General features: G+C 34.7%; 1 protein-coding gene across 1 annotated transcript; it reads right to left on the reverse strand.

Annotated features, from left to right (window-relative positions):
• Positions 1-394: 394 nt before the first annotated feature.
• Positions 395-2,621, reverse strand: LOC147286419 (NEFA-interacting nuclear protein). The gene is made up of 7 exons (XM_086241300.1): positions 2,455-2,621; positions 2,264-2,338; positions 2,109-2,166; positions 1,897-1,952; positions 1,521-1,583; positions 873-941; positions 395-719 (listed from the first exon to the last, which is right to left on the reverse strand). The coding sequence occupies exons 1-7, from the start codon at positions 2,509-2,511 to the stop codon at positions 465-467; spliced, it is 633 nt and encodes a 210-aa protein (XP_086097426.1). The 5' UTR covers positions 2,512-2,621; the 3' UTR covers positions 395-464.
• Positions 2,622-16,608: the final 13,987 nt, after the last annotated feature.

The raw sequence follows: 16,608 nt of genomic DNA on the forward strand, positions 1-16,608 counted from the left end.
GTAAACATCTGTTTTTTTCCCTTAGTTCCTCGAGTTCCAGTTTAATGGCCTAAGGTAATATAGGGTGACTTAAATGGGAGCCCTCTCCCAATGTAAAAGATATTGGGCCCAAGGAAACCGCCTCACTGAACTCCCCTTAGGGCTGGCCCTGCCTCAAAAAAAAAAAAAAAAAAAATAGTTTTCTCCCATTATATACATCAGAGATGATAACATATGACACTGAGACATGCTATCTATGATGTATAAGAGCTTGTGTTTTGAGATCATGTCACATATATTGTCCTACACAAGCTCATTTTGTATGTTTTTTCCTCTATCGCAAATGCATATTTTCTAAATTTAACGTGAATGGATCATCCTGAATCCAGCTTTTCTTATTGTGTATTGGAAGACAAAAAACAATCAAGAAAATATTAATTCAATAAAATATTAATTTTTCCTCAAAGATAAAGAGAATGTAACTACTAGTCATCATCACTCTCGTCACTATATGAAACAAGACCTGTCTTAGCATCAACACTGGACTTATCAGCATCACTATAAGGTGTCTTCATTACCTCTAAACTTTTTTCTGTATCAACATATGGGGTTGTTACTGTATTCATAGGTTCTTTGATACCTTCCTGATCGATTTTAGCTTTCTTTGCTTGTGGCTTCACTTTAATTATCATACCTAATGGGCGAGGAGGTGGATTCTTCTTCCCAGCTGATTTCTGTTCCTGCAAGCAGATATAGATTCATTCAGAAATGTAAACCAACACTTCCAACCATCACGCACACCACAAACTAGTGGAGGATGGCATCACACACACACGCGCACGCAAAAGCACACACACACACACACGCACGCACACACACATTGATATGCCAACCTGGACTACAGGAACAGAAGGTGTTTCATTTAGCTCATGTACAATGCTAGACTTTGCTGCCACCGCTGCCTGATAACAAGGACAACTAGAATAAGAATTTTCTGTTTTTCAAGAAGAGTTTTATCTTGGACGACTAACTGTATGGCACTAATATAGCATCAGAACAGTATACACATAAGCATGTGTACACAGACATAAGCATCAAGAAAATATCACAAATTCTAAATTTCTAGGTAATAATTGTTGAACCTATCTGGAAGATAATCAGGCATATAATATCAATTCCTTTTCATGATCAAATACATCCCTAAACTGACTTCAAAGGCTAGAATGCCAAGCATTAAAAGGACAAGTGTATGGTATCATTGATGCATATGCTGGCCAGAAGGACTCTTAAAAATAATCAATAAGATCTCGCATTCTCCTATGCTTTCAAGGAAACTTTTCCATGCCAATCATTTTACAAAATTCAATAAAGAGCACAACCAAATCCCAGAAGCTTTGAAACCAACAAACTCTAGCAAATTGCACAAGAAACAAATAAAGTAAAACCTCAAATATGTACAAGAAACAAATAAAGTAATACCTCAAATATGACACCTTAAATGTAGAAGCAATCTAACAATTCCAAAATGATTGGAAACACACCTGGAAACTCAGAAGCTGTTGGGCTTCTTCATCTGCAATTTGTTGTTCATATTCCCTCCTGGACTGAAAAACAATGTTTTTAGTACAAAAATAACACATGTGACTATATGCTGTATCTCAGCTGTGCACCCAACTGTCTTAACTGCTTCACCCAGCAGTACTTACCAATGTCTAGAAATAAAAAAAATAAAAAAAAAAAGTATAAAAAGTATGGCTCCTATGATCATATCCTACTTAACAACCTCTACAAAGTCATATTAGAAGATCAAGATCAACAGATACTTAATCAGTTGATATGCAACAAGTAATGTTTGAGATGAAATGAAAGTGGCATTGAAAGCATGAATGAGTAAGAAAACATAGTGTCTTGACTCACAGTCTCCAACTTATCAAGAAACTCTGTCTCGTCATCATCCAAAGCTTTTGGCGGTCCTGCAAAGAGCAAATGAAGCGAGTGAGCACTGAGCAATAGCAAAATTGCTTACCCTTTTTGTCATAACATAAAATGCAACGAAAACTAAGTAAAGGGTTGCCTCATGTTCATATAGTTATTGAAATAATGAATTTGTTTGAGCTTTGAGAACTCACTGTGCTTGAAACGTTCATTGAACTCTGCATCCTTCTTGTCTTTATTTTCTTTCAAAATCTGAATCGAATGCAAACAAGATTCAACATGGACCATGATAAGGGATGAATGGGGTTTCAATTAAATTCAGAGAATGAAAAAGTAAAAGGAAGGGAACCTCGTAAAGGGGTCTGTCCCTAAAGGCAGTGCCATCCTCAACTCGTTCACCCCTTGTTCTCTTGGCTTCATCCAACTGCAAAACATCACCCAAATGCACCAAATTCCAAGTATGCACGTTACATTGTGATTATTCATGGATAGGATTTCTAGGGTTTTATGGTTTTTCAGAGAGATAATCGGAGTAAGTACCTGTTCCTCAGAAACGAAGTTCATAAGCCGGGTTGGGCGTGTGGATTCTTCGGCCATTCTTGCGACTCCTAACCAGTGACAACTCCTTTGCCTTTTGCTTTCAGATTTTTGGGTGTTTTGCTTCCACAGCAATAAACTTCTCCTTTTGCTTTTTCTTTATATTTTTGGTCCAGAAAGCTCCTTCTATAGTTCTATTGCTACGAGCCTACAATTAACAAAACAAGCTGGCTTAGCACACCCTATTTTTTCTTTTTGCACACTCCAAAAATTTAATTTGTAAAATGACAAAAAACACCCAAAACAAAATTACTCAAAACCTCATCCCCTCTATCTCTCCTTCCCTCTCTCTACCCATCTCTCCCCCTCACAGCACCCTCCCACCCTAGACCCAAGCTCGATCAGGAACCACCCACTGACCACCCCAGCCCCGCACCACCGCATGGCAATTGGCTTTCTCTCTCTCTCTCTCTCTGTCTCTCCCTTTCTCTCTGGCTTCTCTCCCCTTCTGCAGCACCACTGCGTGCAGCACCGTCGAAGCCACCCCGCTTGCCCTTCTGCTCGCGCCAACCCAGCTCTCTCTCTTTCTCCTTCCCTCTCTCCTATCGCCCAAACAGACATTTTCTTCGAGCAGCTGGTTCGGTGGGTACTTGCTGAACGGGTCATGGATGTTCGGTGGGTACCTGCCGAACAACACTCACATTGTTCGGCGGATGACTACCGAACTAGTGTGACATTTTCGGTGAACCAGTGTCGAACGGTGCTGTGCGCGGTGGTGCAGGGTGGGCCTCTCTACCCGTTATCTGTTGCCAAGCTTTTGAAAGAGCTCGTGGAGGTTCAGAAGCCTGGTCTTCTCATTCTTGGCAAACAAGTCTTTCTTAAAATTTTTAGTGTTTATGAGTTTAAAGATTTGGGTATTGTGGTTTTGAATTGTTTGTATTGGTTTAAAGAAATGAAATTGTGTTTGTATTTCTTTTATGCACATTTGAATATATGTGTAGGCTATTGATGATTGATTGCAATCAAATGGGCCAAATGGTTGCAAGGCTGGTGCTGCGAGGTGGGTGGGTTGGTGTGGCTGGATTGAAAAGCTAGAAAAAGAAAGGGAGGGAGGAGAGAGAAGGAAAAAGAGAGAGGTGGGGTTGAGGGTGGTGCGCCCAGTGGTGCGGGGTGCTGCGCGCAGTGGTGTGGGGTGCTGCGCACGGTGGTGTTGGTTTTGGGTGGGAGTTGTGTATTGTTTAGGTGTGGTAGGTGTGTTTTAGAAGATGGATATTTTGGTAATAAAATGGGTGTGTAAAAAGAAATTCTAAATTTTAGAAAAAAATAGGGGGGTATGTTGGCAGAAAAATGAAGAAAATGGTGTGCAAAAAAAAAAAAAAAAAAGGGTATGCAAAGAGTAGCACTCTTAACAAATAGCAATGTTCTTCTTTGGGAGAAAAATGTTTTTGGTTTTATGTGTTTTACACTTTTACTCGTAAAACAAATTTGGTCTCGGTGACATGGCCATAAAGAAAAAATTTGGTCTTGGTGGTTCCAATTTGTTTTATGTTGTTTGTAATCTTAGGACGATTTTAAAAAACTCAAAATTTTAATTTGGAATAAATTATCATTTGTTTTTAAGAAAAAATTTTGTTGAAAAATTAAAGGACTATCTTATGGATATTCTAAGACTAATTTCATTTTTCATTTTCGTATTTATTTACTAAAGATATTGAGGGTCACAAAATTTTTTGAGTTGAATTATAAGTTTGGAATTTCTTTAATTTTTTGTTTGCAAATCAAATTAAAGGTTACAAACATAATTTTTGGCCCAAAAATTATTAAAATCACAAGTTTAAGCAAGTTATTAGTTTCAATTTGAGAAAAAATTTCATGTTAGAGTATTAAATATCCTAATATTGCAAATAATATAAAACATAAGGACTAAACGTGGAATTTTAAAACCACAAGGACAAAATATGTTTTCGAAGTAAAACACAAGGATCAAAATTGTTATTTTTTCCCTTATTTATTTTTTCAACATTTCCCATTTATTATAAGGAAAAAAAAACCACATTCCTCATTTCTTACTCATCTTTTACACTTCCGATCACCGAGCTTGGGCCTTACATTTTAGGCTTTTTAGCCCTAGACCGGATGTGGCCTTATATTAGAAGTTATAATTGAAAAATATAGAAACTTTTATATATCCCTTAGGTTTCAATTTATAATAAATTAATCTCAAGTCCTATTTTTGAAAGATTTTTAACTAAAAACCTAGCCAAATAAAAAATTAAATTCAAGCCCAATTTATTTGTGTACGCGCTTGCGGAGTGAAAAAAGACAGTATCAAGTGCTTGGCAGTGTATCAACGGCTCATCTGGTAACGTTTTTCAAAATAGTTTTTAAAAAATGAAAATAACAAATTGAATTTATGTTTTTTAAGATTCGAGAATGTGTCTGGTAGCATATTAAGAAATAATTTTTAAAAAATAAAAGCATTTTTGGCATTAATATTTAGAAAACCGAAAACACATGCAAATATATCCAAATTTATCCCTTCTTCGATTCTTCCAAATTAAAATCTCTAAAAATAATATTTTACTGTAATTAATAATAATAAAGATAAATAATAAAAAATGTCTAATTATGTAAGAAGTAATGAAGTGAGCTACATCAGCATCTCAGAAGATGAGTCGATCACGGCTTAGAGTCTAACCAACATCGGTAGTCGTGAGTTGCTATGAAGAAGATGATGATGGTTTACTATCTAGTTCAACCTGAAATTTATTAAAACGACACTCCTTGCAAAGAAAATTGTGTAGTCGTATGCAAGCTACACTAGCTCTGCTTGTGTATTATATGAAAATGGAATAGCTGATTTGAAAATTGTCAATTACAATTTAAATATACCAAATGTCCTCGCAATTACAATTTAAATATACCAAATGTCCTCACAATGGCGAAAATTGAACAATTTGTTTTCGTTATCCGTGCAATTGGCATATCACGGTATGAAACGACCAGATGCAATTAGCGATTTAGTTCTCTCTTGAAGAAACGCACGGTCACGAAATGACAGTATGCTTGGAGATCATGAATTATTTGGAAGAGAAGTCATCTTGAACCATATAGAGCAATATAACTGAAGCGAAAAAAAGTTTTCAAGAAGATATAAATAAAATTGATTTAATGAGTTGCGAAACAGACTCAAAAATTAAAAGGGAGAATAAAAACTTACGACGACCACCTCTTTAAACTTATGCATGCATATGCTACACCCGTATTTTGAAAAATCATGAGGTCTATTTGTCCATGCTCGAAAATTGGTGGAGTTGTTCTATATTAAATAAAGGAGTTGATCACGACTTAGAGTCTGACCAAGATCAGTAGCCATGAGTACGTAGCAAGAAGAAAATTATACTTAGAAATATTAACTATCCAAACAATACTAGAGACTAAACTAGAAGTTAATGTTTATCTTTTTCTGCGTCGATTTTTCATTGCCATTTCTGTTATGTGGGTTCAGGAGCCATGTAGTCTTTCCATTATAGCCTTAATCTTTTCAGAGACTGAATTTTCTGCCGAGTTGCTACAATATATCTCTAAATATTTTTTGATCTTTTCTAGCTGACATTGTGTGTCTATGTTTGCTTATTTTTTATGTTGTTATTGTGTTTAATGCCCTCAAAATCTTATTAAAACTACAGCCAGTAGTGATATGTGATCGACTAAATGTTTTATGAATTAGATAATATTGAGAATTCTGGCTAACAATGTATAAAAATGTTGCAAGTATTTCTTCAACAAAAATAAACCTTATATCCTAAAAGAGTGTTTTTTGTTGTAATTTATTTATTACTCACATATATACGAGCCTTGTAGTAAAGGTTGTATACTAACGAGGTCGAACCTTAAGGAGTGTTGTAAAAATATACACTAAATTTAAAACTAACCTAGCTTGCAAGATTGTTGGTTTGTGAGGTAACTAAAACAAAATGTAACTAAAATATAAAGCAATAAAGTAGATGAAAGGAAAATAAAATAAATAAAGGGACAAGAATTTAAATATTAAATCTAGAGAGGGAAAATGACAACTTTTTGGTATTATAAGTTAAACAATGGTATAAAAACCAAGGTTAGGGTTCCACACCACTATGAACACATCAAGTGAGGTTTTTAGTAATTCCCCAAAAAGAAGGGCATCCGAGAGTCAACTTGATGCCCTCTTCCAAAGATATTTATGATTTGAGTACAAAAATTGAAGATTTATATGGTAGACCTTATTTTTGCTTAAAAATACAAACTTTAAGCAACTCAAGTGAACCAAAGACTAAGGAACAACTAGAGTTAAAAAATATTTGTATTTAAAAGATTAATCATGAAGCAAAAATGTGGAAAGATTCTCTAACTACCCATAATATATAACATTATAGGTAAAAGATGGTTTCCTTCTCATTTTATAGACAATATCTAGAACTTGTAGGATTTAGGTAAGAGAAAAATTAACATAAAAGTCTTAACTTGATAATATTCATGGTGGTGCTTCTCTCTTACCTTGGTCAGGAAGTTTAGTGACCACCTATAAGTTTAGAACTAAAATAAAATGATAAAAAGAAACAAAATAACATATAAACTAAGAAATAACAAGGAATAATAAAATAAGCAACTAGATATTAAATAAATAACTAAATAGCATAAGGTAAATAAAAGACAAAGATAAGAGAGAAGAGTGACATGAATTAAAATTTCATTTTATTAAATAAAAGTGCAACAAAATAAAAACATTCTTATTCTCTCTCATACATCATAGCCAAAAGGTTTTGAAAGAGAAATCCTATGAGTAGCCAAAGTGGGCTTGGGCTTACGCAAGTGAGCTATAGTTCTAGGCTTCAATTCTTCATTTCTTCATTCTCTTCTTTGGGCTAGGTCGGCTCACTTCTTCTTCGTTCCTTTTGGGCTTCTTCAAACTTAGAGCCTACACAAGTTAAACAAACTAATTACTAAACAAAATCATAAAATGAAATATAATCTAAAATAATCTAAAAAAAAAAACTAAAACCTAACAAAGTCTAATAATTTAAGATTAAGACTAATAAAACCTAAAAAATAAAATAATTACTTAAAATAGGAAAAAAATATTAAAAATGTTAGGAAGAAAAGACTAGAATGTATAAATTAGAGATTAAATAAATATTATAAAAACGAGCTCAACATTTTTCTCTAATAATATAGCATAACTTTAGAAATAAATTCGGATATATTTTATACAATTGTCGGAAGTGTGCAAGATCCTTATTCAATATTTTATGCATAGAATCGTATCCACTTGTAGTAATTGGAAGCCGAGTTTATGCTGCATGATAATTGTAAGCTCATTTAGCACATATATGATCGATGACTTTAATTGCCATCAATGAATATTTAATGATTTCAAAAACTTCTTCTTCCTACATTACCATCCAATTTTTATTACAAACATGAAAACTACACTAAATGCTTAATTAAATACAATAATAGTATATTATTAATCCAATCCAATCCTTATTACGAACTTGATAATTAAAAATAGGGATTAATACAATTTTGCTCCCCAGACTATTACACTTGTATCAGTTTGCTCCCTAAACTTCTAATTTGGAAAATTAAGGACCATGACTTTTTCAATTTTGCCAATTGAGGTTCTCCTGACAATTTACACATTTTTCATTCAAATCTTTGAGGGCAAAATGATCTCTTCCATTTAGATCTTACTATTTTTTCCTCATGCATCATTTTTCTCTCCTTTATTTCTCGCTAAATTTTGGTTGATCATTCCCGACATTTAGGATGAAAAATGTGTAAATTGACGAAAGAACCTCAATTGGCAAAATTGAAAAAGTCAGGGTCCTTAATTTTCCAAATTAGAAGTTTGGGGAGTAAACTGATACAAGTGTAATAGTCTGGGGAGCAAAATAGCATTAATCCCTTAAAAATATATGACATCTCCCTTATTAGTATTATAATAATCAATTCTAATATTCTTGCATTAATTATTATTTAAACTCAACTTTGCTAAGAGACAATCATACACCACTAAATTACCAGAGTGATTTCTTGATGAAGATCCAAAAGAGAAGCTAAGAATGGACATTAGGAGTGTGTTTGGCAAATAGCAGTATGTGTACGTTTGGTAAAGGAAAGACTTGCGACATTATAAATGGGATAAAAAGACACATTTTATTTATAATGAAAAGCCGAAAAGCCAAAACGACGGTGCATTTATGCGTTTGTCATTTGATACGATAATGCTCATTTTTTAAGGCTGAGAGCTTGAGAGGAGAGCATACAACAATACAATATCACTTGTGATGTGATTTCTTCAAAGCTCAAATCTCATATCCTCCATTTCCAGAGAGAAAAGCTAACCTAATTTTTGACAAAGATACACCCTCGCTATAATTTTATTATATTTTTGCATTTTAACTTAAACTAAAAATATTTACTTATTTATTTCTATGTTCATATCTATTTAAACAAAGAAATTGATGATGCACTTGATTATTAGATTAACTGATTGAGAAGTGTTACCAATCCTGGGTACAGCGAAATAAGAGTCTGGTGGTAATGTAGATAATAAGTAAAAAAGGTGTTGAGAGCATGGAATGATGCAAAAACATGTTACTTAAAGATTATATGAGCATGAAAGAACATGAAATAGTCAAAATGAGTGAGAAGATAGAACTGAAAATGGAAACATGTAAGACCGCTATAGCAGAGCTATTATATGAAGCAGGAGCATAAATTTGCGAGCTTGGATGTGGTTGGCATTTCAGAACTTGATGCGGACTTGGCTATATTACATAAGGGTGGCATCTTGGGTTGACAACTTACGTTACTTGTACGTGTTGGAGATCGAGAAAAAAAAAAAAACCAAAATCCTAGTGGAGGCAATGTTGGATTAGGAAAAGAAACAAAAATTGAATGAGAGCAATACCAAAGACATGAAAGGACGCTTGGTAAGAAGACATGGCCTTGAGGTCTTGAAAAGGAAAGCTTTGCTAATCAAATATATATAATGTGTTTTGAAATCTAGGCACGACCGTTTGAAATATTGAGACACCGGTATCCTATAATTTCTAATTAAAGAATATCCAATTAAAACACAATGAGTACGTAGAAGTGTAGAACAATTTTGTAATTTATTAGTAATATATATATATAGTCTAAAGTATGGAAAGCAAAAACAACCAAACAAGCAAGAAAATTCATAGGTGAATCTTTGAAAAAGCTTTTCGTATGGGGAAATAAAATGAAGCATATGAGAAGATAAACAATTAATAATATAAATAACACACTGAAAAACATCAACCCAAAATGTTGAAGGAATAACATGTTTTAACCACATGTCCATCCTTGTGTTTAGCTAATAACCTGTTTTGATTGGGATGTTTTGGACATGAGTATCAAATTATGATATCATTATCGCTTGAGAATTTTCGAAAGCGGTGACTAGTGTAATCACCACATTCCTTAATGTGTAATGTTTTAATTTTACAAGACAAAAGATGTAAAATTAACAAACAAATTAAACACCTCAAACTTTAAGCGAAGAGGAAATAACCAAGTGTACATTGAAAAGTCATCAATGAAAATTATATAATACTTAAAACTAGTGTTGATAAAATAGGAGTCCATAAATCCGAATGAATCAATTCTAAAGGACAATTAGAAATTGATGATAACAGTTGAAAAGGCAGCCTATGGCTCTTGCTGAATGGGAAAGAATTACGAACAAAAAGAAAATCTAAAGGCCTGTTTGGTATTCTATTCAAAAACTATTTTTTTTTTCAAAACCAAAAAAACAAGTTTTAGTCAAGAAAACGTGTTTGGTAGACCATTTTCAAAAAACAGTTTTTAGAAAAAAAATTCAAAAACATGCCTTTTTAAAAAAATGATAAAACATCGTTTTTCTAATTTTTTTTTTTACACTTCCTTCTTTCTTAGCTGTCATCATTTTTAAAATTTAAAATTGTTTTCAAATTTCATACCAAACAAGTTTTCAAATTTTGAAAACTCACATTTAAAAAAAAAAATCTTAATTTTTGAAAATCAAATTTGAGTAGGATACCAAACGGGCCCTAAGGTTTTCAGAAACTAATTAATAACTTATTTGATGAAACGCTTTTAGACAAAATTTAAGTAGACATATGTTCGAACGAAAATGCCAAATGGAAGACAATGCACTAACATCGAGGAAATCAATCAAACTATGAGAAGAAGATGACAAAGGCTAAGAAAAAAAGTGGATAAGGGCCATTCTCACATCTCTCGCAAAAAAGCATCATCCATGTCCTTAGGTCCTTCAGAAGCAAAGAAGTAGGGTAAAAAATAAATTAAATAAATTATCAAATGAAAATTGGTGAACATACAATAAGCTAGCTATCAGATGCAATGGGATGATAGTGAATATCATTTAAAGGAAAAAAGTTATCATACAAAGAAACAAAAGAAGAGCCCACATGAGAATGTGCAAACATTATTTGTTACATATACCATGATTAGCAATATCCAAAAGATAAAAGATAATATGTGTTGTGGCACCACTATCAGTAATCCAAGAAGTAGGATCATAAAGAAAACTCTGAACAACCATAGCTTAAAGTTTCTTGGTAGGAACTCTGTCTTGATAAGCTAAATAACATATTGACTAAAGTAACACTGGAGACGTAGCTTATTAAGAAACATGCAAAAGAACACAATCATAGAAAATAGTTCTCAAACAGACATTTATCATTGTAATGAACCGAGTGATTATTTAATCAAATTATGATATTCGATTATGCCAAGTAGGGTAACACATCAAGCAAAACAAGAATTTACATGAAATTCTAAAGTATGCACTAGTTCAATATGATTAATTAACAGTACACAAAATAACTCTTTTATTAATCCGGTTATTGAGTGTCTTCACCAATTCTCTTTACTTCTCACATTCCAAAACAAGGTATGTACCGAAGACACTTGCCCTGAAAATACTTGAGACCTCAACACCCATTGTGAGTGTGTTAACATCTCAAGTACTTCCAAAACAAGTACAATGTACATAGCAATTCACACATTGGCCAAAATGCCCAACAAGTTAACAATGAGAAAGTAACTCGATGTTAAACCAAGCACACGATCCGATGGGTCGGATCAGGCACACAATTATGCAATAAATCTCATTCAAGTATATAGGCATTCTCAACAAATCATATGAGTCAAGAGATCAATGATTCACCCACCTAAATTCCGAGAAATGCTCCGTTTAACTCATATAACACCACCATCACATTAGATTGACCGTCTAAGCGTACGGTTCCTCGAGGGTCACGTAAAATGATCCTTTTGCCCTTACAAACAAACAAGAGCAAAAGAATTAGAGAAATATGAATCTGAGTTCCAACTTTGGAAGTGAAGCAATAAGGACGAGTTGGGTGGACTCTAACCTTTATCGAGAATACCCGATCAACGTTCTGGATCGGTCTTTCGTTCGAGAATCGAAATAGTCATTCACATTGATCGAACAAGAAGGAACAAAGCTCCATGAATACCTATAATAAATATAGGAGTCATCTTTGAGAGTTGAAAGCCAACGACACAAGTTTTGAAGAAAAAGAGTAAAATGACCAAAATGCCCTCGAGTCAAACTGAGGACCTAGAGCTTACTCTCCAAAAACATTGGTAAACTGGAATTGACTCGAAGCATGAATAAATTAGATTGTTATCTAAATTTGACCAAATTTTTGATAACCGACAGTAGGAGTCTCAGGGAAAATATGTGAAATGACCAAACTACCCTTATGACCTAATCGAAGGTCTAGGGTTTAATCAAACGTTAATCCTTGAGTAAGTTGACTTGATTTCGACAAAACAACATGGTTTCACTTATCTGTAGAATATCAAATTAGGTTTTCGAGTTTGACAACTGGAATGGCATCGGAATAAGGATTTCTGAGCTGACATGACCTGTTCAAGAACAACAACCATTCACAAATGGTACATAGTTCACAAATAGTAAGAATATAGCCATAGAATGGTTGTAACGAGCAGCGACAACCACAAACGGTGGCTGCCAGACACAGATTCAACCTATGAAGCTCAGTATGTAGCTTTCCAAGGTCACAAAACAATACCAACAGACCCAACATGCAAAGAAGAAAGCACAATAATAGAAACAGAGTTATCAACACCACCACACGCGAAGTTGCCGAAAATCAGCAGTAGAAGGTCGCAACTGCTGAGCTTCGATCCGCCACCTACGACGGTCAGACTGATGATCCAAGACCACCATTGAGCCCAGCTTGATGAAAGGAAGAAGGTAGTACTAATGGGGACTCACGACACCGCCTAAAAATAAGGGTCGACAGCGAAGGCCGTCGGCTTCTCTTGCTTTGAAACGCCATCATCAGCGATCATTGGGAAAGAGAATGACAAAGGGAGAGAGAGAAGAAGAAGGTGAAGCTTTTGGTGGTGTTGTCGTCGGCCACTCCGGCAGGATGACGAGAATCTGATTGGAGAGGGAAAGGGAGAGGTCGCTAGGAGAGAGAAAATGGGAGAGAAAAAGTAACAAGCCTGGGGAGAGAAAATGAGAAATGGGCTGGGTTTTGGGCTTTTAAGTTTCAAAACATAATTTGCAAAATTACAAAACTACGCTTTGATAAAAACGTCTGTAACTGTTAAACTGTAACTCTGATTCACACACCCTTCACGTTTACACGCTCATAGAGTCGAGCACTACGTAACTAGACCAAGATTGGGTTTGAAAACAAATTATTTCTCTTGATCAACAAAATGGTCAAACAATGAAACAATTTGTAAATACCAAAAATAATTTTTGGTGGAGATAAATAGGAAGAAACTTTATGAAAATTCCCAATTCTCAAATAAAATTTGTAAAAATTTTGGGGTATCACATCTTCATCCCCAAAAAATCGTGCCAATAAACCGACTATCAAGGGCCTTATAATCCCTCCAAACAAGAATGAGAGATAGGGTTGTGTAAGTGTGGCCTCGACTTGAACGCAACACTATGCCAATATTGTTTGAGCTATGACAAGAATGAATCAAATTGGAGCTTGTATAAGTGCTACGAGGACGACGAACCAAAATGGAGTTATTGTGATTTTTTGTCTAAGTTTGGACAATGAGGTCTTGGTTCGTCACCTTAGTGGTCATAAGTCTCATGAGTACAAGTCTGATTCTGCAGACAAGGTCATTTGCAAGTGTATCAAGGTATGCCCTGCCGGTACTCCATGCGAAGATTATGAATTTGACAAATTGGTGGAAGATTGGGTAAATGGAAAGTTCAACCTCATTGAACCTAGACACCCAGATTGGCACCCACTGCATAAAAACCACTGTTGTTCATATTGTTGTTGTTTTCAGCTCCATGGTTGTTGTTGTCCTTGTTGTTGTTCATGTTGTTGTTGTTATTATTAACTCCTTTATGTTGTTTTCTTTATGTAGTTGTCATTTCATTTAATGTGTAATTTATTTATCAAATTTCTCGTGCATTTGATCAAGAGAAAAAAAAATAATTTATGTGGCTTCAAATAATTAATATGTTAATATATTTAATATTGGACTCTTTTTAAAGATTTTATTAAAAAAAGGATAGTGATATAATTTTCATAAATAATTACATTATAAATTATAAATTATAAATTAATGACAACTTAATCAAAATTAGGCCTATTTTAATTTGGTACAACAATCAATAATACTTTTTAGTTATCACTCTTAGCACCACTACAAATACAACACATATAATAATCACTTTCAGCACTATTCAGATAGGAATCAAGTTACTTTCACACTCAAAATCAAAATCAAAATTAAAATAAAGTCATTGGTGTGGAAGGCCTAATAGTTCGATTGAAAAAAAAAAAAACAGTAAAAATAAAAGAATAATGGGGAGAGGAATGCTATCCACCTTCTCGACCGACCTTCTGCTTTATTATTCTCATTCTACAGTATAAATTCATGATCATAATTGTTCATTTTTAGATCAAACTATGAAGATCATCTATACCAAAAAAATCAACCAAATCGGAAATTGTTTGGTTATGTAATTGTGATAAAATAAACAGACGGTTTTGGTAACAATTTGATTCACCGTTTTTTTATTTAATAACAGTTACATAACCAAACAATTTTTTATTTAATTAATATTTTGCAAAGATGATTTTCAAATAATTATCTAAAAAATGAACGGTTCTGATCATTAAAATACATTGTAAAATGAGAATAATAAAGGAGAATGTCGGTGAAAAAGGTGAATTGGAGAAGATGGATAACATTCCCTTGATGGGGAATTTGCCGTTGAACACTACTGGATAGAGAGAGAGAGAGAAAGAGAGAGAACAAGATACGTCATATTAACAGCCACGTCAGAAAACACCGATGGCTTACATAAATCTGTTTTTCTAATTAGATCAAGAAGCGGTGCCAACCGTGCAAAGTAGTGACAAAAAAGTGTACGTGCCCAAAATGCCAAAATTGCAGTTTCCCAAATTGCAAAATGTTCGACAAAAAAAAAAAAAAATCGAAATCGCAAAATAGATTCCCAAAGAGTGTTGTTATTTGCACACTCTTTTTTATTTTATTTTTGCACACATTTTTCTCATTTGTTCTTACTTCACACCCTCACACTCTTCCCACTATTAAATTTTCTCATACACACACCCTTCCCAATTACTAAATTACCCTTAACTCACCAAATTTCTCATTTCACACTCCACCCTCAACCTCACCTCCTAACCAAAACTAGCAACACACACTCCATCTCTGACACCTCCCTTAGCCACCCCCACCGTAGGTAAGGTCGCTAACGACTCAACCCTTCCCTTCTCTCGATCTCCTTCCCTTTCTCTTCTTCCCTTTGTCTCTTCTCTCTTTCCCTTTTTCTCTTTCCATACACACCCCACCCCCTCCTTCCCTCGCTCCTCCCCTCACCCAACCTGTGCACATGCATGCAGAGCCGCCAATACTACGCTGACCACCCAACCTACCCAGCTCGCCGAAGAAGAAAACTAAAAAAGAAAATATGCAGGTGGTTCGGCAGCCCAGTGCCGAAATCGGTAGTTTTGTTCGATAGGTAGCCGCCGAACCACTTGCAATTTTTTTTTTATTTGGATGTTCGGGGTGGCTGGGTTCTTGTCGCCGGGGTGGTCGCTGGGGTGTGTGGTCGCAGACAGAGACAGAGAAAGGGAGAGAGGAGAGAGAGAAGGGAGAGGGAGTGTGTATGGGGTGGCTGGGTTTAAAAGCCAGAGAAAGAAAAGGAGGGAGGAGATAAGGAAAAAGAGAGAGGGGCTTGGTGTGGGGGGAAGAAAAAAAAAATAATAAAAAGAAGAGAAAGGGTGGGGGGAAGAAGAAGAAGAAAAAAGAAGAGAGAAAAAGGGGGTGTGTACGAGGATGGGGTGTGTTGGGTGAGGGAAGGAGAAAGAGAAAGAAAGAGGGGAGGGGCTGGCTGGTCTTTTCCCTTTAAGTTTTTTGTTTTGTTTTTTAGTACTGCTATTTGTACATTTTTTTTTCTTTTTGCACACCCCTTATCACTTAATTAGTGATTTTACAAATTTACTCCATTGTCAAAAGACCCTAAAGTCCTCCCCAAGCCCAACATGCCCCACCCCAGACCTTACCTACTCCTTCTCAGAAAAAACTTACCTCCCCAATCACACACATATAAACAAACAGAGACCATGAACACTCCCTTCTTTACTCTTATGAATTAAGCAAACAAGAAGAACAAAATAAAATTCCCTCTTCGACCATCCTCTTTCTCTCTTTCTCTGTCTTTTCTTATCTCCACCTGGGTTTCTTTTTCCCATTTTTCAATCCAAGATTCTCATATATTAAGGTGAGCCCAGGTTCAAATTTTTCTCTCACAATTTCTGGGTTTTATTTTTCCATTTGACTTCTAAGAGAGAATTTAGTTATGAATCGTAGTTGATTTTTATTGGTCTTTGTTCACTTTATTGAATACCCATTAGCGTGAGTGTTTCATTTTTAACTTTTCATCAATGATTTTGCTGATTGTTTTTCCATTTCACTGTATTGACGTAACCGTCGACAATTTGCTTGTTGCAATGAACAACCTTAATGAACTTGTCCCTAACCGAACACCTAGATTTCTCCAAATGTTGCAATAGAAAT

The sequence above is a fragment of the Dryas octopetala genome, chromosome 4, assembly GCF_963921425.1.
Source record: "Dryas octopetala chromosome 4, drDryOcto1.1, whole genome shotgun sequence".
NCBI lineage: Eukaryota > Viridiplantae > Streptophyta > Magnoliopsida > Rosales > Rosaceae > Dryas > Dryas octopetala.